Here is a 26,951-nt window from a genome sequence, read left to right on the forward strand (position 1 = left end):
GTCCTCTTCCCCTGAACCCCAACTTCTTCTTGTGGCCTTGTTCCAGTTCAGGCAGGCAAACACAGAAAGCAGAAGCGTGGTATTTTTCAGGAACTGTTTTGAAATACACTTCTGTGAGACCTGATCACGTAACACTGGATTGGTCTGAAGTGACTAATTGGTCTTTATTTGTATTTTGAGTTGCTAAGTTCTTCTTTCACATCTCACCATTTCAGTTTGTGGTGTCTGTAGAAATGTCACTGTGGCCAATTGTGTTGGGCTTTTTTTAGTTCCTTTATCTCTTTTTTAGTATTGTTTCTTTTAAGTCTTCATCTCTTGTCAATAGGTCATCCCAAATGGTGTTTTCAGTGGCATGTATGCAATCTCAAAGCTTCCAATTAAACTGATTAATAAGAAAATTTGTGCCAACTGTATTTGGGGTGTAAGTAGATGCAGATCACCCGGATTCTGTTAATATTGCATTTCACTGATGGCAGGGAATGGAAGCACAAAATGGAAGTGTGTGACACCAGCTGCTGGGGTCAGAGCTCAGCATGACTCCTCTTATCCTGAGTGGAGTTAAAGCTGAGCTGTATTGGCTTTATCTGGCTTATTTTGGAGATCACGTTTCAACTCTTGTGTCTGGTTCAGCTCTTTAGGTTAATCCTCAATGCTGTGTTCAAGCTTGTATGTGTCATTTAGCGAGTAGCTTATATCTTAGCACCAAACAAAATACTGTTACAGCAATAGAAGTGTCTGCGAAATAGCACTGTCAGCCTTTTGAAGGCTGTTGTGGGCTTTTCCTGGCTGATATGACAACATGACCGTACCTCTGATCTTGTCAGTGAGTTCTTCCCTGTGAGGGTGCTGAGGAGCTGGCACAGGGTGCCCAGAGAAGCTGTGGCTGCCCCATCCCTGGCAGTGCTCAAGGCCAGGTTGGACACAGGGGCTTGGAGCAAACTGCTCCAGTGGAAGGGGTCCCTGCCCGTGGCAGGGGTTGGAGCTGGAGGAGCTTTCAGGGCGCTTCCAACACAAACCATTCTGGTGGTTCTATGAACTGGATTTCAGAGACAAGCTGCCATCATCCTACACCAGCCCTGCAAACAGGCATTGGCCTTGTGGGTGCTCACAACCAAAATCCCACAGCCAGGGCTTTGGGTGGCCCTGTGGGAGCTGCTCATGAGGTGACAGCCCTGGCCTCACAGCACTCACTGTGCCTTCATCTCCCGCTTTGTCTCCCAGTTTTGAGAACCAGCACCACTGCCCCCCTGGAGCGGGGGCAGCTACGGAGCCTCCCAGGGCACGGCAATGAAGGGCTGCTTTGTCTGGCCGGCTCAAGGCTCTCCTTGTTCCTCTGGGAGCAGAGGGAGGCACGGGGCCGCCAGCCTGGAGGGAGATGAGGGGTACAGGAACCCCAGATTTGCCTGGCGGGATGTTTCCCCGTCCGGGCACCAGGATGGCGCCTTGTCACCTCCCGGCACTGTCTGAGCTGCCCACTGTGTGTGAGAAAGGGAAGGAAGGAACAACCTCTCCCTCCATCCGCCCCGGCGCAGTGGGGAGGCCGCAGGAGCCGGGGGAGGCCGGGCCGTGCGGAGGCTGGGGTGACACGCGTACAACACAATGGTGGCCCGGGGCTGGGGCAGCGCACGGCCGGTACCGGGGCCGCTCCTCCCTTAGACCCGGGGCCGCTCCGGGCCGGTACCGGCAGCCGCGCCCCCTGGCGGCGCGCAGCAGGGCGGGGGAGCGCCGTGGTCCGCCCCCGAGGCTGCCCGGCCCTGCCCTGCCCCGCCCGGCCCCGCCCGGCTCCCGGCAGCTGCTTCTGTCCCGCGAACGCCGGCATCAGGTAGGGTCGGGTTGTAGAGAGGATCCCTTCGAGATCCTCCGGCTGCCGCGGCGGGGGGGGAGGCGGGCGCGGTGCCCCGAGGTTGTCAGCCCGGCGCAGGAGCGGGCGGCTGGGTCCCGGCTCGGCGCGTTTCCTGCAGCGGGATCAGCGGGGACGGCGGCTGGGCTCCGGGACTTCCAGCAGCGCGAAGCCTCGAAGTTAGCGGTGCCGCAGTGTAACAGTCCCCGTGCTTCGGAGAGCTTGGCTCGGTGCGTTAGCCCGCCCGGTGGAGGCGGAGAGCGTGTCGGTGGCAGACCCAGGGGAAGGAGGGGCCGAGGTACCGGGGAGCGGCCGGGCTGGGCCCTGGGAGCGTTCCGAGGAGCGGGGTTGGGCGGGTGCCCGTGAGAGGGGCACCTTAGTGGTGGGAGCAGCAGGGGTTTGTTTGGGTTGTTCATTGCTGGGGGGGAGAATGTTTGAAAACTCTGAGTAGAAATTAAAAAAATGTAGGCACTTAAAACATATTTAAAATGTTTCCTAGGAAGAGTGTTTAAAAAAAAAAGTTATGGGGATGACTTGTTTCAAGGAGGCCTCATTAGTAAGTAGATCCTCTTTGAATAAAACTGCTTTGAATGTAATGCTTTTGGATGTAAAACCCCCCGACTTTGCTAACAAGGATGATACTGGCATTGTTTCCCCTCAAGTCTTTTATTTTTCTTACTGATCATTACAATTTCCATTTTCCACTACCAACTTTCTGCATGATGCAAGTTTATCAGCGAAAGTTTTCCTTTCCTGGGGTCTGGCATGGCTCAGCTTAGGGTGTCCTACTCTGGAGCCGAGTGGGGTTGGGGGTTCCTTACACGTCCTTTGGGTTTCTCAAACTGTTTTACAGAATTCAGTATATAACATCCATCTGGGCAAAGGAAGTGAAACCCGAGTACCGAGGAATAGGTCTCGCACAACCTTGGCTATTGCAACTGGCTTCTCTCATCTTGTCTGTGAGATAGTTTGTTCCATAGTCCCTACTAAGAGGTGAGAGATCCAAGTTTAACCCATACCACTCGCAGAGCGGAGCAGCACTCAACCCTGTTTCACAGCTGCTGCTCGCCCCAGTCCGTGTGTGCTGGGTGTGGGTTCAGGCTCCGGATTGAACTCCAGGGTGGATAATGAGGAAGCCAACCTCTGCACATACACACCAACCCGAAGTGCCAGTGTTAGTTTATCTGTACCATCGACAGGCCCTGCCACAGGCCTGAGTTGCTGGAGCAGTGAGAAGTCCAGCTCCACGGGTTTCACTGGCAGTCAGTGTGAAGATAGGGCAGGAATTGTAGATGCTGCATCAGTGATGTAGGTGGATGGTGAACTTCTTGAATGTTATATGTTTAAATAAGGGACGGGATTTTCTAGTGGTTGTCTTGAGTGTTTAGGTAACAACTTGTTTTAGTGAGAGCTGAGTACCTGCAGTGTCCCCAGGAGAGCGTCTCCTGCTCTCAGAAGAGTGGAGGCTTTCTCCAGCTGGATGAAATTCCAATTCCGTGGGGAAAACACTGGGGAAATTGAACCAGCCATCAATCTTTGGCTGCTTCTGAATGTGTAAAGGGTGACAAAGCAAAAACACTACTGCTAGTTTCAGCTTTGATTTTACAGGCACAAATCCAACCCGTTTGTGAATTTGTTCCTTTCATCGCCAGAGCAGGGATGTGAGATAGCGATCCACAACTGAGTCTCATGGTTTGATAATGTTACCAAGGGGGATTGCTGCCAGCTCCAGCTGAAAGCCTGGCTGCTGACGTGTTCCAGTACAAGGCTGGGTTTGTAGATGCTTTTTGTGCTCTCTGAGTGCTTCAGCTGCTTGCTGAGTCCATAGCGTGGTCAGTGGTGTCACTAAGTGCTCCTCTGAAGAGGAGAGGTAAGAGCTTTCTGACAGGGCAAGCAGCAGCAGTGATCTGTTTTCCAGGACATGGACTGAGCCAGTGCTTTCCTGCACCCCATGTTCAGATAAAGTAAGTTTTTATTGTAGGTTGGGTGCTTTAGAGAGTCCCAGTGGGAACTAAACCGTTCTTAGAATAGCACTGTGACGCATTTTATTACCCAGATTTATATCTACTTTCAACTCACTTTGCAAATACAAGCTTTCCATTTTAATTCCAGTCTCAGACATTAGTGTTGCTACTGAGTAGCACATGTGTGAAAGAGGGTGTTGCACAGGAATATGCAGCTTCATAAACTAGCCGTTTCTCAGTGTTGCTTTGGAATCCCGACACCAAAAGAAACAGGGTGAGGGTTTTTCTTTTCTTGTTTTTTCAATATGAGCTGAAGGGATCAAGTTGCAGATCAGTTGCAGTAGAGCAGAACCTGCTTACACACGTTTACAAAGTAGCTTAGGCACAATAACCAACTACTGTCTAGGAAGAAGCAGCTGCTCTTGGTTTTTGTTCACTTTTACAGCACTTGGGAATTGCTGTGTGAATAATCGAGTTCTGAATATGTCTCTGCCTGGTTGCTTCAAATGCTTTCCATGAAAAGGCAGGGGATTCTGAGACAGGCAGTTTGCCAGTAACAAGTTGGGTATTATTTCTGTTGACAAAAGGTTGGCTGAGTCTCCAAACCAGGTCCTTGATATCCCTTCTCAAAACTTAAACTGAAAATTGTATATATTGTTGTTTGATATGTCCACTTGTAATCTCTTTTGAATCCTCTTAAACTCAAGACTCAAAAGATGTCTTGTGAAAGCCACTCTTTCAAAGGTCACTGAGGCTTTACGTTAAGAAGAAAACCTCAAGTTCTTTTTTGTGCAGCTTATCTCTTTGTGTATTTCTGTCATGTCGTTTGTTCTGCTTCTTGCAGCATCAGCTCAAGTCCTTGTCTTTTCAGTCTCTTAATCATTAATCGCTTCAGACCTTAAGAAGGACTAAGGGAATTCAAAAGAGATGCTCTGGATTATTAATTCTTTCCCCATAAAAGCAGTACTCTTGCTGGAATTCTCAGCTGCGAGCCATGCTGGAACTGTTTTTCCCTACCAGACAGAAACTCCCTAGGTGGGGATAGTGCACAGCTATTGAGCCTAAAACTGTGCTTTGTCAGTTTGTGAAGTATGTTTCTGCAGGAGGCTCCACAAAACAATGGCACTGTGAAAGGCAACACAGCCACATGCAGTTCTTGGGGCACAGGAGAGGAGAGGAGAGGCTGTCGTGCTGGTTCCTCCATGTCTCTGAGGGCAGCTCACAGCAGATGTTTAGACAAAGGCTATGGAATGGAAAAATGCCTGGACAGTTTTCCCCAGGTTCATCCTTGTGAGGACTGATGTGATGAGGGATTTCTTGTGTTGAAGATATTTATTTCCTTAAAAAGTGAGGAGAATTAGAGTGAATGAACTGGTGGTAGGAGGGTCTGAATAGACTTTATTGCACCTGGATTTCAGAGGATGTGCCTCTGCCTCACCTCTGCTTCAAGAAGTCACAGACATTGGCAGGTTTCCCGTATTTACACTCCATCCTCCAGTCTTCAGCTTCCTGATAGCAACAGTACACCGACTGCACAGAAGATTCATCAGGCTGCTTACACCTAGCTGGAAATATGCCAACCTAGCAGGTATAAGAGGTGACTTTTTTGTACACACACTGATATGTTTGTACCTTCCAGATACAGCTATGCTGCTGCTCCTGCCTGGTCATGGCAGGGAATGCTTCTATTGCAGTACCACAAATGCTGTTACATCCATCATGGTACAGAGTACGTTGTCTGCTGATCTGGGTGTGCGTCCAAGGCACTGGAAGAGAGCTGCCTGATAATATGCCACTGTTAAATCCCATCATGGGTGAAATCAGATCAAACAGTGCTCATAAGATGTCAACTTTCAGCACTTCCCACCTGCTCAGTGAAGGAAAGTATGGTCAGAAAAGTTAGGAAAGGAAGCAGCAGCCTTTAATAGTAAGAGTTGGACTCTTGGCAGAACTGCCAGGTATTCATCCCTGATTATCCACTGATTTATAAGGTTAAACAGAGCTCTGACATTAGTGGAGTTAGATAGAGCTCTACCAGCTCTTTCCTGGGGTGCTTTGCAGTGCTTGGCAACCTGAAAATGCCAGAGTGAAATAGCCATGTGGAATCACTGACACTGTGCTGAGGGAGCTGGTGGTGCTGCTGCTGGTGGAGCGGTTGGTTTGGTTGGTTTTTGGGAGATTTCTGCCTGCTCACACTCCCCTCTGAGAACAGCCTTTGTTTTAGGTTGTGTTTTGTTTTTCTCCACCTTGCATTGAACAGGGACTTAGTGAGTAACAGCATCCTCAGTCAGGATATTCCAACCAGGTTGTCAGGATTTTTTTATCAGAATTTGGGATCATATGGACTCTGAAGATCATTTTTCTTCTTTTACTCATTTCAGAGTGTTCTTTCCTGACTACGGGCTGTGTTTTCAGTCTTTCCCTTCCTCTCCTCTTTTGTCTTTCATTCACCTCCCACTGAGAACCTGAAGAGCTGGAACTGATCTCTGCTGATGTCCCAACACAATTGAGAGAGACAACTGTTCCTATTAGGAGCTAGTCAGTCAGTGGGATGCAATCCAAACCCAAAGTTTAAACATATGTTATTTACTGAATGTTTCCACACACACTAAAATTACAGCTACAGTTCAAAACAGCATCTTTAAAACACTGGAGGAAATGAATCATACAGGGATCTTTCAGAGTAGATGGAGGCTGCTGCAATGGGAGCTATTGCCATGAAGACTTTCTCTTCTTTCAGGCTGTCTGAGAATGCTTGTGGTTCCTCAACACTGAAGCCTGAATCCTGCTAAAAATAAGTAAAATAAATGCTCCTCTATTAATGCCGTTGCTATGAGGAAGAAGACATTTCTGTTTATAGCATTGCCCTCTTGTGATGTGCGCAGCAGCGATGGGAGCCGGGTGCTCCTCCTGCCAAGGCTGTGGTGCTGGCACAGGGATTGTGGCTGCTGTGTTTGGAGCTGAAAACAGTGTTCGTGAGAAGTTCTATCTCTTCAGGCCAGAGTCATCAATGCAGTGGCCACATCTGTGTATGTCAGGAGAACTGAAAGCAAGGTGGAAAGAGAAACTCTAAGAACTCTGCGTGTCTCCAGGTTGATTTACTCAGAATTGGGTGTTTGTGAACAAAATCACTTCATGTGAAATGGGGGAGTCCTGTCTCCTCTGAGTGCTCCTGAGGAGGAGGAGGATGCTGGAGATGTGCAGAAGGTGCCTGCACTTGTGTGTGCTGGGTGCAGGACTGGAGCAAGCTTTGATCATAGCAAGTCTGTCTCTTTTGCCTGTCAGCAGGTAAATGCAGGTACCAAGCCCCTGCAGCGGCTGCAATCTCACCTATGCCTCATGTTCTGATCATTGTCCCTGACCTAGAAGCAGGACTTTGATTATTGAATGTATATTGAGTGAACTCATTTCTATTAATTCTGACTTGCTTCATGTCTCTCAGAGGTTTTTGAGATGGGAAGGCAAGTTCTGTGTGGAGCTGATTTGGAAGGCAGGAGCTCACCTTGGCAGGGTTTCTGTGCAGTCAGCCCGGGCTCCTGGGCCCATGGAGGGCTGCTGTAGGACTGGGACGTGCTGTGCTGCATCAGTGTGGCATGACACAAAAAGTCATTTGTGCTTTTTACTCACAAATGTACTCAACCCTAATATTTCCATGTACTTCTCTTGACCTTGTTGTATGTGTAGTAATGGCTTATTGTAAGTCCCTTCTCCTGCTCAACTGTGTCTGGTGCTACACCTACAGTGCAAGGCCATGTGTTGTGCTTCCCTTCTGCACTCATTTTAGGCCATCTCTTCTAGTTTCCAGCCCTTCTTCTTTGGTAATGTATTAGTCTGTTCTTTGGTTTGTGGATAATGGGTGGAACAAGCCTCTGTGCTAAAGGGGAATGTATTGGCTAGTTATCAGGAGAAAACCAGTTTGCATAAAGTTGCAGATGGTTTCCCCTGTACACAGTCAGGACCTGGTGACTTGAGGAAGAACATCTGTGTCATTTCCCTGCAGCTGACCGCAGGCATGTCTTCACTGCTTCCCTTGGTGTGTCTTGGCTGTCACCACCAGATCTCTCTATGGGACATAATATGGGCTGGTAGTTGTATTTTAATGCACTGGATTATGTTTTATGGGTTGTATAAGCACTCCTTTAAGACATGCTTTCAGAACTGAACAATGATTTGTGTCTGACTGTAATTCAGGATTCATTTTTGCTCACAGATGAATGAAGGTAGTCAGTGGTTTCCACTGCTCCACACTTATCTGTGCTGTGTATATTTAAGTGCATGATTCAGCTCCCATGTGTGCTCTTAGGGTAGGGCCTTTAAGCAGGTGATCATATCAGCAGATTGTCTCTGGGTGTGTTTCAGATGGGAGACCTGGATATTCTCCAAAGGTTTCTCCTGTGTAAATAATAATCTGCCCAATTTACAGCACTGCAACTGAGAAGAAACTCGGGCTTTTGTGTTGAAGTTTTGAGCCTTGGTGCATTGAATCCTCTGTGTTTGAAAAGTGGATCATATACAAAAGGTAGAGACCAGAATAGAACCGACATGACTCATACTGCAACCAAACAGCTGGAAAAAGTGAACAGTAAATCATCTGGGTGTGCTAAAGTGGTTTAGGAGGAATTTTAACTTATGAATGCAAACCTTACTTGCCAGTTGTACAGATAATGCCGTACTTTGTGTCTGGGACTGTTGATCCGAGTTCTTATTGGAATCAGATGTGTATTTTAAATGGAGATGCTGAAGAGAGAATGCCAGGTTGCATTTTTGGATTTGTGGCTGGCAGTGTCTGTTCAGATGTAGCTGCTAGGAATGCCATTAACTGTGTTTCTCATACAGGGAACTGAAATAGCTTGTGGAGTCACTATGGCTAGGGTAGGTGGAGGCTCCTCTGTGCCTATGTTTTCTTGTCCCAAATAAGCTTTGTTTACTTGCTCTTTGAGGCATGGAAGGGAAAGGATTGTTTTTAGGTTTATGTGTAGATGAGTTTAGGGCTGTTTAAAGACTGAAAACTGATCTAATCTATTATCTTAGGTATTTCTCAGTGCCTGTCACCTTGGCAATAAAGCTGAAGTCCTACCAGGTTTATTTTCAGTGGTTTACTGTAGAGTTATTAGGAGTTAGTCTTAATATATACTGTTTTGACAAGAGGCTATAAGGAACAGAGAAGTATCTCAGTTTTTACTATGCACTATCATCAGCTGTTAATACTGTGCTGAATTGCCTTCCTTCTCTGTTTTATGCAGCATCATGTCCGGAGTTTTTTATTGTCAGAACTTGAATGATTTTGTAGTGTTCGCTCTCCCAGTCCTTGTAAATTCATCCCAGTTTTTACAGGTCTGGTGAAAGATCAGACTAAAATCAGATGGCTGTGTAGGTAGTCAGAAAGTGTAGATTCTACTACAGCATAGAGCTAAACCTGAAGCAAGCATGTAACTTCATTTGGTTTTGTCAGTGTCATTATTTCAGATGGTGATCTGGAGAATGCAGCTCTTACTCTTGGAGTGTTGCAACCTGTCGGTTCCGTTGGTCTAGATGGTGCCAGTAGGTCTGAACCATTTGCAAAACACAATGACTTATGGTTTTCCTGTTGCAGCAGAAATGCAGTGGCGATTTACTGCTTCTGGTGCTTGATATAGGAGGCCTGGAGTGCTGGGAGGCAAGCGAGTCTTTCTGTTCCTGAGAAGATATACTGTCATTTCTATGGAGCTGCCTGTATCCTCCTGGCAATTTTTGCAAATAAATAGCAGGAAGGAGAGAGTTAGCTGGTGGAAATGCAAATGACTGCCCTCTAGGTACAATGAGGATTGGTGCACAAGAAGCATTTTTGCAGCATGACTGTAGTGTGGATACAGACTCTACTAAGATTTACTGTTCCCCCCATATTTTAGCAGTTCAGTCTGTATTTGCAAGTTATTTTGATGCTCTGCAAGTATTATCCACTAAAATAAAAGAACAGCGTTTGCCCTCTAGAAATGCAGAAGTGGTTCCAGAAGCAAGCAGCAGGTGGTTTAGATACTGTGTGGTGTGATGTTGTGCTGGCTGCAGAGCTTCCTGTGTGGGCTTTGTTTATGCAGTGTGTTTAGACAAATTATCTGAACCTGTCATGAACTAGACACTGGAGCTGTAAATGAGAACAACCACCTGGTGCTCTGGTCTCCCACCACTTCTTTCAGTCTCCTTTAGTTCAGCCAAGCTTTGCTGAGCAGCCCTCTGCAGGTAAGTCCTTACCTTGTTTGTGGGTATATACATGGGTGAACTGCCATAAATCAACTGGAGCTCCATAAGGAATGTTATGCTAATTTTTCTCTTGTAAGCAGCCAATTAGTGAATAAAAGCTGCAAGGAGGTGAACTGCTGGACTTTATTTTAAATGTGAGGGAGATGGAGGTCTCTTTCTGATGCATTGTGAGATAAATAAAAAGAAGCCCCTTGCCCCTACAAGCACTGTTGCTTTTAAACCAGGATGTTGTTAATGTACTGATCACACTTCTGGGTTTCTCTGTTTCACGTAAATACTCACTTAAATTGCCTTTTTCCTTCGTAATACGAAGATACCATTACAGCTGGGTCTATTTAAATGCACTTATTTCTTTTTTTACCCACTATTTTTACCAGCAGTTTTTCACTTGTCCAATTGCCCATCCAGGTAGTGGAAGCAGCAGCTGTGAGGGCTTTCAACAGCATCATGGCAGAGAGGATGCACAAGGGGGCAACAGTGTCAGGTTTGCTGAGCAGAGGGACTGCATGGTCTCTGTGCCTTTTCATAGAATCATAGAATCGTGGAATGGTTTGTGTTGGAAGGGACCTTAAGGCTCATCTAGTTCCACCCCCCTGCCATGGGCAGGGACACCTTCCACTAGAGCAGGTTTGTGACCTTTGCTCTTAGGCAGCAGCTTCCAGCCTCAGGAAAATCATTTAACACTTCCCTGAAGAAGCAGCCTCTAAATTCTGCCACTGATCTGTGAGCCAGACGCAGACCTTGGCACAGGGTCAGCTCCCCTCACCTACAGCCTCCTGTGTTCTGTGTTTGGTAAGCAGGGGGTGTATCCTTGTGATCATGCCTATAGGGCAGTCCCTATCTTGTGCCTTTCTCAGCTGGGCCTGTCGTGACTCTGTTCGCTGCACATCTGGTTACCATAATAAGTTGTTTTCTTCCACTTTTGCTCAAATCATTGGGCTTCTTTTCTCAAGTTCTTGTTTTTATCATTGTGCAACCAAGTGTCATTTAGCTGATCCATCTGCGCTGAAATCCTGTAGTCCAAGCCCTATCCTTTTTTGCCTTAAATAACTTTCCTTTGCATAAGATGTTGGCTCTGCAGAGCACCCTTTCTGTGACTAAGCTGGACAGTTTTATTAACATCAGCTTGAAAGTCCCTTTACCAAGTCTCCAGAAGAACATCCTTTTTGGTATGGTCCTGGCAATTCCACCTGGCATACGCCCTCACTAAAACAGCCAGAGCACAGATTGCTGTGGCTTGGTTTAACAACGCACCATTTGCTGACAGCAATAATAAACCATCCCAGCTGCTGGAGTATATTCCACTTCCTCCCCTCAAATATGTTTCACACTAGTTTTTACCAAGAACACGATAAAATGCAATTTATCAGTTGTAGCCCTCACTCCCTCTTTTTGCCCAGATTTACACCCTGCAGCTAGTTGGCAACGCAGGCTTGGACTGAGGGAAAGTTACAGCAAATGCCAAGTTAATTAGAAGACCAAATAAATCGGTTTTCCAAAATATCATATATGCTTTTAAATATATACTTGCAGATCACAATATATCCTAGAAGGGGATGCCAGCAAAGATTATCCCAGTCTTTTTGCCCTCAGTCTGTGAAGTTTGCCTAAGTGTGGCACTATACAGGTGTTTATTAATAAAAAGTCCAAAGTACTTTTCCATTTGGAAGGGACCCATCTCTTTCTAATGTTGTGCAATCCACTCATCCTGCTCTGGGTGTGCTGCAGCTGCAGAAGTCTTTCACAGCTGGATTCCCTGAGTTCCAACATTTTTCTCCCTGGGTCTCAGACCTCTGACATGCTGAACTTCCTTCACAGGCTTGGAAACACCAGCAAGCCCAAGCCATTGTTTCTGTGATCTATTTCACTTTGAGAATTTCCAGTGATATTTCCAAATGTGCCTTGACTAAATCAGAGTTTGCCAAGGTCCATTTCAAAACAAACTGCATCAGTTTGGACAGCAGAGAAGCAGAGTGTTCTAATGGGAGAGAGAAGGAAAATATTCTCAATGACAGTGGAAAGAGCACAAAGTGGGGCTGCTCTTTCCTTCATGGAAGTTTTGTTGTGGACTTCTGCAGGTGGGGGACTTGGCTTCTCATTTAAGCTTCTTTGAGAGATTCTCAAAGTGGGAACCACAGACTGTCAGTAATTCATTCCTGGGTGTGTTAAGAGCAATAGGATAACCAGCAGCACAACTCCTGCAGGCATTAGTTTGTTGCTGCTATCATTCCTGTTTGATCTTCCTGCATATTCATAGCCACATACCAGAACGAAGGTTTGGGGAGGTCCCTGTGCAGTGTTTGCTGGGTGCTGTGTGACAGACACCTTGATGCACCTTGCAGAGTCCTTCCATCCTTGGTAAGAGCATAGGGCTGTTCCCGCGGTGTTAAGAGTGTGAAGTTCACTACACAGTTTACTACAGACACTTGGGAAACGTAACAGACTGGTTGCTGAAGTGTGGGACAAGTTGGAAGCACAAGGTCTTTACTGGTGGCACATCATTTTTGCCACTATCAGCCATCTTGTGCAGTGACTACGTTGAACTGAATAGGTTTGAAAGCTGTTCTAATCCTGTCATGGGGTCTTGCTACACCCTCAGAAATATTTGGTTGTGAAATTACAGAATTAGCTCTTGTTCTGTCACCACCCAGACTTCTGTTGCCCTTTTGCTAACATGTGAGCTGAAATAACACCATTCCATCTCAGAACCCCTCAGTGCATTACTGTGACAGTAGCCTGTGTGGTGATTGTATTCTGATGCAGATACACAAAGCACATGCCAAATTTTACCTCTTGCTGCTCTGAGAAGCTCAGAGAGATGCGGGTGTATTCCCTCCACCCTCGGGTTATTCAGTTGTATCCTTTCAGTGCTTATCTATTCTTCTCATCTCCAAAATCAACCTCTCTGCAGCCCTTGCCATCTGGAACAGCCTTTCTGTTCCTTTGCATCCCAACAACTTTCCAGTTTTCAGCTGACAAAATAGTGCCTCTCTTGCTGATGTCTCTTAATTTCTCCCTCTCTCATTGGCCCTATGACTAGATGTTTGGCTTGTTGGAATGTAATCCCAGTGTTGGCTGTAATGGATAGCATATTGTCTGGAGTTATTGCCCACTGGGATCAGGCATCTGTAAATGGCTGAAGGAGTCTCTGAGACTTCCAAGAGGACTGTTTGCACAAACATGTTACGCCCCTGTATTGCAGACGGGGTGGGTGTGTTTGTCCCTGATAAAAGATTGGCTTCTGCGGTTCATCTTTGCAGCAGCAAGAGGAGGGAGCAGGAGAGGGGCTCCCTGCAGCTTCTGTGGGAGAAGGGAGAAGCCCATTTACTGTTAGAAATGGGCAAACAGGACTTCAGTTACATTTTTCTCACCGTTTTCTGCACAGTGGCTCTGAAGCTGAGCTGTGTTAGCTCCATGTCTGTTGCAGGGCTTGGATATGTTGTTACAGCAGCTGTTGTGCTTTCAGCTGTGGTAAGTGATTAACATCACAAACATTGAAAACTTCTGTTTTTCTATTACTTACAAAAGTCACTCTCTCTTTTAGCTGTTTGTAAGGAGTTTGTCCAATGTTATAGTGGGAATCTGGGAGAAATGAAGTCAGCCTGGCTGGAATCGTGATGATAAAGTTCATTACTTTCCATCTTAGATACCTGATTTCAGCGTAAAAATCACTTTGGTAGCTTACTTGCTATTTTGCTTTCTAGTTTGTAACACTCTTTATTTCTGCCTTGAAACCTGAGCATATTGTACTTTTGTCCATCAGCTGCTGTGAACTATCTTCCTTGTCAAAATCCTGGATGCTTCTAATGTATTTTCATTCCCTGTTGTCTGACACTCCAAGGCATGCTGTGATGTACAGACAAACTTCCTTTGCAATACAACAGAAATGTTTTATTTCCTTTCAGTGTTACCAGAGCAAATTATTTTGTCGTATATAAAACTGCTCATTATGTTTGTTAAAAATAGGATTGCATCTTGTTAATACATTGTGTAAGTATGACAGTGCACATGCTAAACCTAAATTGCAGTGTCCTTAGGACAGGGTATTGTGTATATACCTAGTTCCTAGAAGGGAGCAGTTACACAAAAGTACTGAAGTAACATGGCAGAAGAGATTAAGCAAACTGTGCGTTACCCAGCTCTTTGATGGGATTCACAACATCTTCCAGGAAGAGCTGGGTAAGATCACACAGGTTTTAGGAAACCTGTAAATAATGCCTGTGCAAGATGTACGACAGGCAGAGGTAAAAGGGGTTTGTTTCCTACAGTCTTGAATGCTATGCAGCATTTATAGGAAGAACAGTCAGCAAGGGAATTAGTCTTTCACTTATGTGCCATACTGGGAAGCTATAAATTAGTAAAGAAAATAGAGTAAAATCAAGAGGTAGGTAAAACCAACAACAACAAAAAAACCAACAGAGAAAAGAGTCTAGGAAAGAGTAAGTTGGGAATAAGCAAGGAATTAGACTTGATTGGAAGTGAAGATTGAGAGGGATATCCCCCTCCCCTGCTTTTTTTACTTCTTTATTCAAAATTTAGTGCAAGAGAAAAGCAAGCTTTGCACTTGTTGTCTGGAACAATACTTATGAGATCACAAGTTTATGGTTTAAACATGCACCTCCTCATACTATGCATATTGAACAGCGTTCTCTGTCTTGTCCCCAGCCTGTCAGCATGGTGGAGCACGCTGAGTTTGCGAAGGCTGGGAAGGAACCCGGCCTGCAGATCTGGAGGGTTGAGAAATTTGATTTGGTACCAGTGCCAAAAAATCTGTATGGAGACTTCTTCACAGGAGATTCCTACCTGGTGCTGAACACCATCAAACAGCGGAGTGGGAACCTCCAGTACGACCTGCACTTCTGGTTAGGTAGGTCTGGTGGAATGCCCCTGCTGCAGGAGCCCAAAGTAAGCTCCGTTCCTCTCACTACACCAGCCTTATCTGGTGTTACCCAAGGAGATGAAAAGCAGAACTGGCAGCATGGTGAGAACACAGTTTGTAGTGCTGCTTGCCTTAAATATTTGAAGTGGTTTGTGCAGCAGTGAGTACAGTCATCTCTGTACCTGGAAATAGCTTTTTCTGATCAAGATGACAGAGGCTCACGGAGCAGACAAGATCTCAGATGAAGGGGTGGCTGAGATCCTTTCTCTTGGAAAGGATGAGGATCAGTTGTTTTCCTCCTGACACAATGAGTGGGATTTTTCCCCCTGAAGTTCAGACCTCCTTAACTGGCCCTCTGCAGTAAATATCACTGAGTAACATGGCAAGGCTTCCTCCTACAAAACCAGACTCTGACAATATCACAGGTGAAGTTGGGTAAGATACTTGCATGGTAGATTGTCATATCTGCCATCTGTCAATAGGTTTTCCACATCAAAGAGCTCCAGAACTGGTGGAACCGGTCTCCTACTGGTGTATACAGCTTCATAAAACCCGATAATATCTTCCTGCAGATTTATTTGTCTGCTCCATAGCAAGTTTCCTTCCAAGACAAGGTAAAATGGCCAAAAAAAGTGAATGATGCCTGTGAAAGAGGCAGCTGTGAAGCAGTGGGGCTGCAGCAGTTACAATGACATTTCAAGCCTGCCAGTAAACACAGAGCTTATACAGCTCTTTGGGGACATTGTTAGAAAAGTTTGGAAATAGCTATTCTGCAGATCTTCCTGGAAACTGACCTTCCCTGTAACCTGCCTTCTCCCAGGTGTTTTGCACAGCTGGATGTAGAGGCAGAATCCCTGCATTCCCTCCAAGCTGTTGCCGTTTAATTTCTTAGGAGATGAAAGCTCTCAAGATGAGCGTGGAGCAGCTGCCATATTCACTGTCCAGATGGATGACTACCTTCACGGAAAGGCTGTTCAGCATCGGGAGGTGCAAGGCCATGAGTCCTCAACTTTCCTGGGGTACTTCAAGTCTGGCATCAAGTACAAGGTAGGTGATGACTGGGGTCTTTACACAACCAGGCTGAATCCAGTTTGCAAGAAATGGCATCCTGCCCACTGCCCAATTCTCACGAGAATGAGAATTGCCCTTTTTCCAGTTGCTTTTAAAAGCCATTCTCAACCAGATGTTTTCAATGAGCTGGAGCTGACAGGGCGGAGGACAGCAGGTCCCAGTGGGAGAGCTTTGGCTGAATGAATAATACACAAGCAAAGCCCCAGGAAAGTTTAGGAATCGAGGTTTTGTTTTTCTTTGAGAAGCAGAGGAAAGAACAGTCCCACAGCGTCTGGAATGAGTTTAGGAAACAGCAATCCAAGTTACTGGGAAACACCCACCCAGTAGATTCAGTATCTTCCCACTTGTATAAGAGAGTTTGACCTTCCCAACCTTATTCTCTGCTTAGCCCACTTCCTTAGCATACATAATGCTTTGGTAAAGCAGGCGAATAGTAGTGGGAGTTACTTGTTGATGCCAGTGCAGTGAAGTGGGATAGAAGAAGTCAAAACAAACAAGAATAGGAACCCAGTGGCACAAGGGAAGTGATATCAGGTCAGACTCTTGCAAAGTGCTGACACTTCCTCATGTCTAACACTTTTCTGGTTTTTCTAGTTTCTGTGTTCGCCACTTGTTTGTTGTTATTTTCCTTCATTTGAATTTGGTTGTGCTTTTTTTGAGGATAACTGATATGGGTCCCACATTGATGAGTAATTCCAAGTGTCTCTTTAGCAGCAGAGAAGGTAAATCCTGAGGCTGGGGTAATTTCTGCTAGGGAGGACACATAATATGTAAGGAAATATATTCTTCACACCACCAGTCCTATTAAATCCTATTAATACCTCAGTTTACTGATGATCTTCGAATTTGGAGACCTCCAGCTGTATTGTGTCAGTGTCCCTTACACGCTATGGGAATGGATCACTGGGATGTATTGGTAGATATATGCTATTCAAAAGCTCAGCCTGGCCACACCAGCTCTCTCTGCTGCTGCCCCTCTTCCCTGTGAGAGGCGAAACCCGCTCACTGGTACCAAATCAGTAGGATTTTCATCTTTTCTGAAGCCACAGCCCAGTATGAATTGTTGTTCTTTTGCTTTCCCTTAGGCTGGTGGTGTGGCTTCTGGCTTCAGACACGTGGTTCCCAATGAAGTGACTGTGCAGAGGCTCCTGCAGGTCAAGGGCAGGCGAGCAGTCCGAGCAACAGAGGTCCCTGTGACCTGGGAGAGCTTCAACACAGGGGACTGTTTCATCCTTGACCTCGGCAGTGTAAGTACCACAGAAGAGCCAGGTTTAGCTGACTTCCAGGGGCAGGAGATGTCTGGTTAGTTCATGTAAGGACCTTTTCTCCCATGGTGTTGAGCATTCTGAAACACCGTTTAGCTAATCTCACATCTTTCAAACCCAGCCATGCTCCCTTTTCCTCTATAGAGAGGGGGTTGTTAATGCTCTGACAGCTACATGGTCTTTCTCTTTTCCCTCAGAACATCTTTCAGTGGTGTGGCTCCAACAGCAACCGCCAGGAACGGCTGAAGGCCACTGTGCTGGCCAAGGGGATTCGGGACAATGAGCGGAATGGTCGTGCCAAGGTCTATGTCTCAGAGGAAGGATCAGAGCGGGAGGAAATGCTTCAGGTTATTCACTTGTCCATTTGTCTGTGCTGGAGGGGGAAGAGTGGGGTGTGGAAGGGCTCAGTCAGATGAAGTTAGTGGTATAAACACTCAATGCAGATGCTGGGACATTAGAGTGTTTTTGCTGTTGTTGATCTGGAAGTTTCTTCCCCATGTTCTTGTGGCTGGAGTACCTGGGATGCAGAGATCCTCTTGGCCTGGCTGGTAATGGGTTTTCTCTCTCTCACAGGTTCTGGGACCAAAGCCCAGTTTGCCAGCAGGAGTTCCCGATGATGCCAAAATTGATACCGCCAACAGAAAGCTGGCTAAGCTCTACAAGGTAACAGGAGGCCCCACAAATAACCTTGTGCAGAAGGGGTGATGCTTGTGCAATTCAGTGGAGGTGGAACAGCAGAGAGGAGCTGTACTAACCCGAGCCCTAATTCTCCCTCACTCTGCTGTTAGCTTTTTATGAGGTTTTATGTGAACCGTGCTTGTGTACACTGCATACCCACAGGATTTCTGTTGTCTTTATCACCACCTTTGACTTCCAGGAATTTTTGAGGGAAAGGTAGAATGTGAAATGAATGGGGGGAAAAGGGAGTTTTCCTTTGTGTTATCAGGCATTGTCTTATGAAGATGACAGGATAGAACTAGAAATAGTGAGCCTGAGAACCAGGGTCTACCCCTTTGTACATCCAGTAAGCATGATAAAGCAATGACTGGGAAGGTAACATTTGCCATCAGCTGGTATAAGTGCAGAAGAGTGTCTAAGTCTTCTCTGCAGCAGTCTCTATTCATGTGGTGAGTATCTGCAAAGATGGTTTGTAATGTGGATCTTTATCCATTAGTAAGTGCAGGAGCTCGGGCTATTAAACCCACTTGACAGAGGGAGGCCTCTTCACAAGATTGTCCCCTCCAGTTCTTGAGTGCAGTTGGTTTGCTTTAGTAGCTATTTCTTGGCTTGTGCACCAAAGATCTTTACCATTTTGCATCAGTCTTTCTTTGATCCCCCCTGCTTTGCTTGTAATACTTGAAATCTTCAGCGTGTTATGTTTTTGTCGTACTGCTGCTGTGTCAAAGGTATCCTGTTTGCAAAACAATAGTGCCTGAAGCAGCCAATGCATTCAAATTTATTTCCCTTCTACTCTTCAAGTTCTGGACTATGGCCATAGAGCTGAAGGGGAACGGATGGTGCCTTATCCAATCTCTGTGCTCTCCTGTCACAGGTCTCCAATGGGGCCGGCAACATGGCAGTCTCCCTGGTGGCAGATGAGAATCCCTTCTCCCAGGCAGCCCTGAACACAGATGACTGCTTCATTCTGGACCATGGCACAGATGGAAAGATCTTTGTTTGGAAAGGTACCATAGAGATGCAGGCGAAGCTGGTTGTACGAGCACAGGATCTTTATCCAGTTACTGGTCCCTGTTTCTTTCAAGCTGGGAAGGGGTGTACACCTGATGGTGGTGGTGCCTTCAGGGCAAGTTTGGATAGCATTAAATATCTCAGAACAGCACTCGCATCTGAAATGCTGTGTGCTGAGGTACAGGGTCTTTAGTGTAGAGGATTAAAGTGAGGGTCCTGGGAACCAGGAAGGAAAAAACAGTATCATAAGTAGAAAGGCAACTGTGGGCTCTCAGCCACCACAAAAGGCATAAAAGAGATAGCAAATGACAATTGTTCAATGTGGCATCATGTGGCTGGAAGGCTGAGCCCTTCTGCTGTTGCAAAAGGTTCCTGGGACAGTTTCTTCTTTGGCTATGCAGAACTCTGACCTCTTTTCTCTCTGTTTTCATTAAAGGCAAGAATGCCAACTCTGAAGAGAAGAAGGCAGCGCTGAAAACAGCTTCTGAGTTCATTGATAAGATGGGTTACCCGAAACACACCCAGGTAGGACATGCAGTCCCCCTGTGGCTGATCCCAGACAGCACTGGGGCTATTGTTCTTCCACACAGGCCACTGACTCCAGAGCACAGATCATGTGAAATGTCACAAGCAGTCTTTCAACTGGCTCCTGTTTTGGGTGATCTGCTCTTCTGCAGGGCAATGCTGCAGTGTTGCTTGCTCCTGGGCTAACACTGTCCTGGAAATAGCATTGACCCCAATAGAACTACTATTTAACACTTCTTCCTCTTGGAAAAGATCCTCTTTTCCATGACCTCTCTCCAAAGAGTAAGAAAGAGAAGTTGTAGATAAACCTGCCCTTCTTGTTCTGAGGGGGCTCATTCTAAAGGCTTAACACCCCTTCAGCCTTCTTAGAACTCAGACTGACTCTGAGTTCTGACTCTGCACCCTGTGGTGTGTTGAAACCCATACAGCTGGTTGTGATAGTTTGGACCTTCCTATCCTACAGCTGGTTGGATAGTTTGGAGAGGCTTAAAGACTGAGTACCACTGGCTCCTGATGGGCTGGCTCATTTGTTTCAGATCCAAGTCCTCCCTGAGAGTGGTGAGACACCTCTGTTTAAGCAGTTCTTCAAGAACTGGCGGGACAAGGACCAGACAGAAGGACTGGGACAGGCTTATGTGTCTGGTCACGTTGCCAGGATTGAGAAGGTACCTTTTGATGCTGCCACTCTGCACACCTCCAAGGCCATGGCTGCCCAGCACGGGATGGAGGATGATGGCTCAGGCAGGAAACAGGTGAGCAGTGTTAGAATTCCTTTGGGAAGGTTTCCAGAATTTTCTTTGCTGCTTGGTGGCATTCCTGCAAGAATGGACCCACACTTCTCATTCCTCCTCCTCCTGGTTATTCTTGCTGTTGCCATCACAAGCGTGGTGGGTGATCGTCTCAGAGCTCCTACCTCGTGTACCTGGACACATGCATTTGCACACAGAAGCGATGGTGAAGGGTAAAAGGGCTGAGCCCTGTCCAGAAGCCCACAGAGAGATCAGAGCCAGTGTTAGACTTGGGAAGTCTCCAGTAAAGCTGAAAAGCTCCATTTTTGACCTATCTGACTGAAAGAAATAGAAATGCTCACGTCAGGCGCAGAACGGGGATCAGTGCTGGCAGCCTGACCCGCGGTTCTCTGAGTAGCTTTAGGGGAATCCAAATGGGATAAACTGAGGTGCCCAGCCCCGCCTGCCGGCTGTGGAATTCCAGGCTTTTAGCAGCGTTCCCCAGCAGATGGGGCTGCAGGACCGCAAGCTTCTTGAGGCTGGCTTTGGGAAGGCACTGGAGCCCTGTCAGGAAGGTCTGTTCCTTCTGCTGTCCCGTTGAACTCGGAATATTCCTGCTCCTTTTCTAGATTTGGAGAATAGAAGGCTCAGAGAAAGTGCCAGTGGATCCTTCGACCTATGGCCAGTTCTATGGAGGGGACAGCTACATCATCCTGTACAACTACCAGCACGCTGGGAAACAGGGACAGATCATTTACACCTGGTAAGAGAGTTTTCCTGATGCAAGTCAGGAAGCACTGTGGCTGTGTGGGGCTGAGATTGCACTTCGAAAATGGATCACTGCTGCTTCCCACTTACAGAGGATCTGTGGGGGATGAAATTTCACCCTGGATAATCTTCCCTTGCAAACAAAGCTACCAGAGGTCTGGAATGGTTTGTTTGAAGTGGGACAATGAGGGGAGTTATCTGCTAGCATTTTGGTTTCTTTTCTTCTTTCCTAGTAGTAGTTACTCCCTTCTTTGGACCAGGCTCTGTTTCTTTTCGCAGAGTTCCTACACCTTTTGAGACCACCGTACTGAAGTTTGGAGATCTCTGCCAGCTCAGCTGGTGGCTTGTGACTTACAGTTCCCAGAGCATGCCCTTAAAAAGGAATTTTTCAGCAGGCAGAGAGGGCACAGGCTAACTGAAATCTGTCTGACTGAAACCAGAAAGGATGCAGCTGGTAGGGGCTGCATAGAATCTGAGGCTGGTTTGGGTTGGAAGGGACTGTAAAGCTCATCCAGTTCCAACCCCTGCCATGAGCAGGGACTCTTCCACTGGAGCAGCTTGCTCCAAGCCCCTGTGTCCAACCTGGCCTTGAGCACTGCCAGGGATGGGGCAGCCACAGCTTCTCTGGGCACCCTGTGCCAGCGCCTCAGCACCCTCACAGGGAAGAGCTTCTGCCTAAGAGCTCAGCTCAGTCTCCCCTCGGGCTGGTTCAAGCCATTCCCCTTGGCCTGTCCCTACACATCCTTGTAAGAAGTCTCTCTCCAGCTTTCTTGTCAGGCCCTGTAGGCACTGGAAGGATGTGTAGTTCCTGATAAGAGTACCAACAGTGTTTTTAAACTAGCTGCTAGAAAGATAATGAGAGATAGGCATAAAGATACTAAAGAATACTAAAGAATCTGTGCTTGTTATCTAGAAAACATTCTTATCTCCCTCTGTAATCGCTGTGTTGCAATTCTGGATAATGAATTTCTCCTTCATGTTGAATGAAGTGTCAGAGGTTTGGTTACCAGGGTTTCCCTCTCCTCCTTTTGATCTCTGTCAGGGGTGTGTGTGGGGAAGGGCTGAAAGTAAAACTCAGCTTTTGCCTCCTCCCTCAGGCAAGGTGCTGATTCCACTCAAGATGAAATCGCAACCTCTGCATTCCTCACAGTGCAGCTGGATGAGGAGCTGGGAGGCAGCCCTGTGCAGGTAAAAAACCAAACAACACACCCCCACCCCTCCCAAAATCCACACTATGGGAATAAATAAGACATATGTTCCTGCTCCGGCAGGGGGACTGGACTAGATGATCTTTTGAGGTCCCTTCCAATCTCTAACATACTGTGATACTGTGATACTGTGATATGTATAGTTACATGATACCAGTGTGCAGCGGAAAAACCCAGCCATGATGTAGGAGTTAGGAAGAGGCAACTTACATGCCAGCTACTACACAAGGAAGCTTTACAAGTGGCCTGTATGAGGCAGGAGGGTTTTATAGCTGTTATTTGTTACCTCTGCGCCAGTGGATCACTGGCCAGTTAAAATGAAACGGCAACTGGGAGAGCTGGGTTTAATCACTGCTCTGTTTCTGGGCAGGATGAGCTGGCACAGCTCAGCTCCTGTGACCAGCTAGGTGCCGTATTCCAGCTGGGAAGATGGTTGTAAGGGCTATTTCTAGTACATCTTATGAGGCTTAGAACTGACAGCAGTGTCTTTTTCTCTAGAAACGAGTGGTGCAAGGAAAAGAGCCACCTCATCTGATGAGTATGTTTGGTGGCAAACCCTTGATTGTGTACAAGGGTGGAACCTCAAGGGCAGGAGGCCAGACAGCACCTGCGGAAACACGGCTCTTCCAGGTGCGATCCAGCACCTCGGGAGCTACCAGAGCAGTAGAGGTATGTGGAGTCAGCTTTGGTGTGGTTCGTGTGGGGTGTGATGGAACTGTGACCCCTTTGAACGGAACAAGGGGCAAACTGAGCTTTCTGGGTAAACTGAAGCACACTTTACAAGCTATTGACAGTCCTCTTTTTCCATGGATATTAACCATGTTTTTCTAATTAGTTAATCAATGTCACCTTAAATACATTTAAGCCATTTCCTCCTAATTCTCTGCTAGATGCTGCACCCTGCACTCTCTGACACTCCTCAAACACTTTGGAACCATTAGGATATGGCTGTTGTGATTTGTTCTAATCCCCTGTGACAACAATGCCAAAGAGAGAAAGTGCTAAATATCCTCTGTGCAAACAGAGCTTGTGCCAGCACAGGCTGAGAGCCCCACTCCTTTGATACAACAACAAAAGAGAGTCTAAACCCTTACTGGTAGCTATAGGAGAGACAAAAGTTCTGGTTTATGTCTGCAGCAACTTGCTAGGTTTCCAGTTCAAGAGGACACGTCCTTTTTGACATTGAGGAAATGCCATTAATGACTGAGCTGCCTCAGCAGTGGGGTACCTGCAGTGATCCCCCCAGCAAGTTCCTAAATCTTCTGCCATAGCCATGAAGACTGGCAAAATGACAGATCCAAACGTTCTTGGCACTGGCCAGAGGTATCTGTGGAATAGAAACACACGTTTATTTATCCTTCTCATATGAGTAAATCTAACTTATCACTTAGATACAAATATACAGTGTATCTTAAAGCCTTACATGCTGGTATGGAATAGTCTGTTTGCAGTTTATTCAACAGTAGGTCCTGATTTTCATCTTGAAATAACAGGCTCTGCATAGAGGACAATTGCACCCAACACATGCAATGTTCTTTCTTTCCAGCTGGATCCTGCTGCCAGTCAGCTGAATTCCAACGATGCCTTTGTCCTGAAAACTCCCTCTGCTTCTTACCTCTGGGTTGGCCAAGGAGCCAGTGATGCTGAGAAATCAGGAGCACAGGAGCTACTGAAGACACTGGGAGCTCGCCCAGTACAGGTTGCTGAGGGCAGAGAGCCAGGTGAGGGAGGCACAAGAGGCCACGGTGGTTTCTGTGTAGTTGCTTGTTCACAGGAATTATGTCATGGATATTTTGTCTCTCAGAACAAGGAGAGGTGGACACAGGCACAGAGGGGCTTCTCCAAAGTATCTCTGCTTTGTTTAACAGCATACTCATGCTTGTAGGGCTTTGGGACTTTCTGACATAGAAGAGTACTTCAAGTCCTACCCAGACCACGCTGCTCTGTGGTTCCCAAGAGCAGCTGGAGCAGCAGGATGTCTTTTCTCTTTTCCAGCTAATTTCTGGGCAGCTTTGGGTGGAAAAGCTCCTTACCGTACCTCCCCCCGGCTGAAGGACAAGAAGATGGATGCTCATCCCCCTCGTCTCTTTGCATGCTCCAACAAGAGTGGACGCTTCACTGTGAGTATCTAAGAGCACAGCCAATTAATTCAACATCCTCCTGACAAAGCTGGGAGAATCTGTCCCAGTCTGCTTTAAGCCAACCAACAGGCCCTTATACCTTGTCTCCCATTGCGGTGCTGCCTCCAGAAGGAAAGTACCAGCACCATTTTGCTGCAGAGACAGCAGCGAGTTGTGTTGTGCTGTTGTGCCAGCACAGCTACTCCCTGCAGCATCAGCCTGGTTAAGAACTCACACTCAGAGCCCTCGAATTTTAACTTGTGAATCTTTCAAGTAAAAAGAGGCAGTCACAAGTCTGCACGGGAGTGACGTGGTCTCTCTAGGAGGACAGAGACTGATTTTGTGTTCTGTGGTGTAAAAGCACTTCTGTGATATAGCCTGACTGGCATGGTCACATGCAGTGTCCAGCTTAATGCATCTCACCAGTAAGGGGTGAAACTGGGTTTCTCCTGGAAAAGTAAAATGGAACTTGCAGTAATGTGCCCCTCACAATCTTCTGTCTTCCAGATTGAAGAAGTTCCTGGAGAACTGGTTCAGGATGACCTCGCTACAGATGATGTTATGCTCCTTGACACATGGGACCAGGTATGTCACACTGACCTCAAGACGAGAGGAGCAAACACTATGCACAGGTCAGCTCTAACCTGAGACCCAAATTACAACAGCTGGAGGAGCTGTTGTAGTACAGAGTCCCTTCATCTTCAGGCCTGAGAACAAATCATCTCACTAGTGACATGGAAGAGAATTTACCTCTTGAATGTGAGCAAATAGTGGGTGTCCTGCCATGTCTTTGGTTAGCTTAAGGACTGAAGAAAACAGGCTCTTGTCACATGTGCTCCCCTAGAGTGTGAACCTCTCAAGGGCAGCATCTTTGGCCCAGCTGGAGAGAACATGAATCCCAATGTGAACCATCACTGGGCTTCAGCACTTCAAGATACAGACACATTTTCTGTTATTTTTCAATAACAGACTGTGCATACATCAGCCAAAAGCCAACTTGAGATTAATTTTTTATATTTTATGTAAAAATGTTCAAATATCTGCTACCTTTTCCTGATGTTAAGCTACAGTATGATTTGTTTGTGTATCTAGAATTGATGTAGATAAAACACAGTCAAGAAACTGCTCATTATCTGCCACTAGCTTTAGTCACGTAGGTCAACAACCCAGGCACACCAGCATGAGGATGTTCTTGTTCTTGTCATACTCTGTTCACTGAGACTTTATCTAAATTATCCTTTCTTTCACAGAGAGATTGATTGTTGCTAAATAATTCATGGGTCTTTTTAATCTTTAGGTCTTTGTATGGATTGGGAAAGATGCCCAAGAAGAGGAGAAAACTGAGGCGTTGAAATCTGGTAATGTCACATTATCCTCTCTGAATTGTTTCTTATTTCCCTGCTGTCTGATCATAAAGCAGGCAATTTAATCTACTGAGAAACATATCTTAATCACAGCATGAAGCTCAATGCTCTATCAAAGAGATCACATCTCTCAAGCAAGGAGGGTCCTTAAGACCAGCACAAAGAGGTGTCGTACTCAGACATGCTGTGCTTAACCTCAGCCTTGAGAAAGGATTCTTGTGTGGGCAAGGGGGGTGCAGGCTGCCCCTGTAATGGTGACTTATTGTCCCAGTGTCCATTTTCTACAACCAGGTGCCAGTCCAATGGGTGTAGCTAAAACTGGAGTAAAAACTTCTGTAATTTGGGTTTTTTTGTTTAAATGAACAATGTGAAATTGTATCCCTGGCATCTGTATAGCCACTTTTCAGCTATTTCAGCTCTTACTCCATGACATTTCCTGCTACTTGTGTGCTTCCAGCCAAGCGGTACATTGAAACCGACCCAGCCAGTCGGGACAAGAGAACCCCGGTCACCGTGGTGAAGCAAGGGTTTGAGCCACCAACCTTCTCCGGCTGGTTCCTGGGCTGGGATGATGACTACTGGGCTGTGGATCCTCTCCAGAGAGCGATGGCAGACGTGGATGTCTAAAGTAACAGGTTTCTTTCTCTTAAATGGAGCAAGTTTGGTGCCTTCAAGAGCCCTGTCCTCCTGCAGGCTGCATGTGAACAGGCAATGCTGTTAATAGCTGATTAGCTGTGCAATAATTACCAGAACCAATCATGACCAGTCACTGACCCTCCTCCTTGCTTTGATGATATTTAATACAATAAAGCTTGTGTGGAATATGTGAAGAATGGAAAGGTGGGGTTTGTTATGGAGAGGAAAACATTAAACAGAACCTGTAGATCTCACATTTGAACTTGTTGAAACAAATACCCCTTAGAGAAGTAAATGTTCTTTGTGCCATCTTTTTCACATGCACTCCTTACTAAATGGTCATAGATAGGATTTGGGGGATTGTTTTGCTTTACCCTCACCAGAATCATGAGCAGTTAACACTCTGAAAGAGCAGAATAGCATTAATGTATCAAGAAGTCACTCATCAGTAAACAGCATGGGTTTTTATTCAGGATGGGAGCAAAAAGTGTGCTTCTGGTGTCAACAACAATTCACAGGGGTGGCCAGTGACAGCAGCACCGGCAGGAGTTACAGCATCACTGCCCTTCCCTAGGGATTAGCCTCCAGCTGCACAGTTACTTGTTCCCCACTGCAAGCACATGTGAGCATGGTAACATTCGTCATTACAGCTTTGTT

General features: G+C 46.4%; 1 protein-coding gene across 3 annotated transcripts; it reads left to right on the top strand.

Moving 5' to 3' along the window:
- The first annotated feature begins 1,933 nt into the window (after positions 1 to 1,933).
- Positions 1,934 to 26,589, top strand: GSN (gelsolin). Of its 3 annotated transcripts, none has more exons than XM_061352518.1 (17): positions 1,934 to 2,070; positions 14,707 to 14,908; positions 15,813 to 15,967; positions 17,077 to 17,238; positions 17,454 to 17,603; positions 17,830 to 17,919; positions 18,809 to 18,941; positions 19,382 to 19,470; positions 20,007 to 20,222; positions 20,828 to 20,961; positions 22,064 to 22,154; positions 22,673 to 22,843; positions 23,721 to 23,895; positions 24,170 to 24,294; positions 24,802 to 24,879; positions 25,592 to 25,652; positions 26,116 to 26,589. In XM_061352518.1, the coding sequence occupies exons 2-17, from the start codon at positions 14,716 to 14,718 to the stop codon at positions 26,283 to 26,285; spliced, it is 2,193 nt and encodes a 730-aa protein (XP_061208502.1). In that variant the 5' UTR covers positions 1,934 to 2,070; positions 14,707 to 14,715; the 3' UTR covers positions 26,286 to 26,589. The 3 variants fall into 3 exon arrangements, with proteins under 3 accessions (XP_061208502.1, XP_061208501.1, XP_061208500.1); XM_061352517.1 differs by lacking the exon at positions 1,934 to 2,070 and adding an exon at positions 2,355 to 2,396; XM_061352516.1 differs by lacking the exon at positions 1,934 to 2,070 and adding an exon at positions 13,288 to 13,512.
- Positions 26,590 to 26,951: the final 362 nt, after the last annotated feature.

Source organism: Neopsephotus bourkii, unplaced genomic scaffold (genome assembly GCF_033783945.1).
Source record: "Neopsephotus bourkii isolate Nb327-2 ecotype Australia unplaced genomic scaffold, CSIRO-AGI_Nbou_v1 NB_659, whole genome shotgun sequence".
Lineage (NCBI taxonomy): Eukaryota > Metazoa > Chordata > Aves > Psittaciformes > Psittacidae > Neopsephotus > Neopsephotus bourkii.

Coding starts and splice junctions, on each gene's coding strand:
- GSN (XM_061352516.1), top strand. CDS start 13,378: ATGGGCAAACAGGACTTCAGTTACATTTTTCTCACCGTTTTCTGCACA. Junction 17,604..17,829: donor AGCGGGAGGAAATGCTTCAG/GTTATTCACTTG, acceptor TCTCTCTCACAG/GTTCTGGGACCAAAGCCCAG. Junction 20,962..22,063: donor GGACAGATCATTTACACCTG/GTAAGAGAGTTT, acceptor CTCCTCCCTCAG/GCAAGGTGCTGATTCCACTC.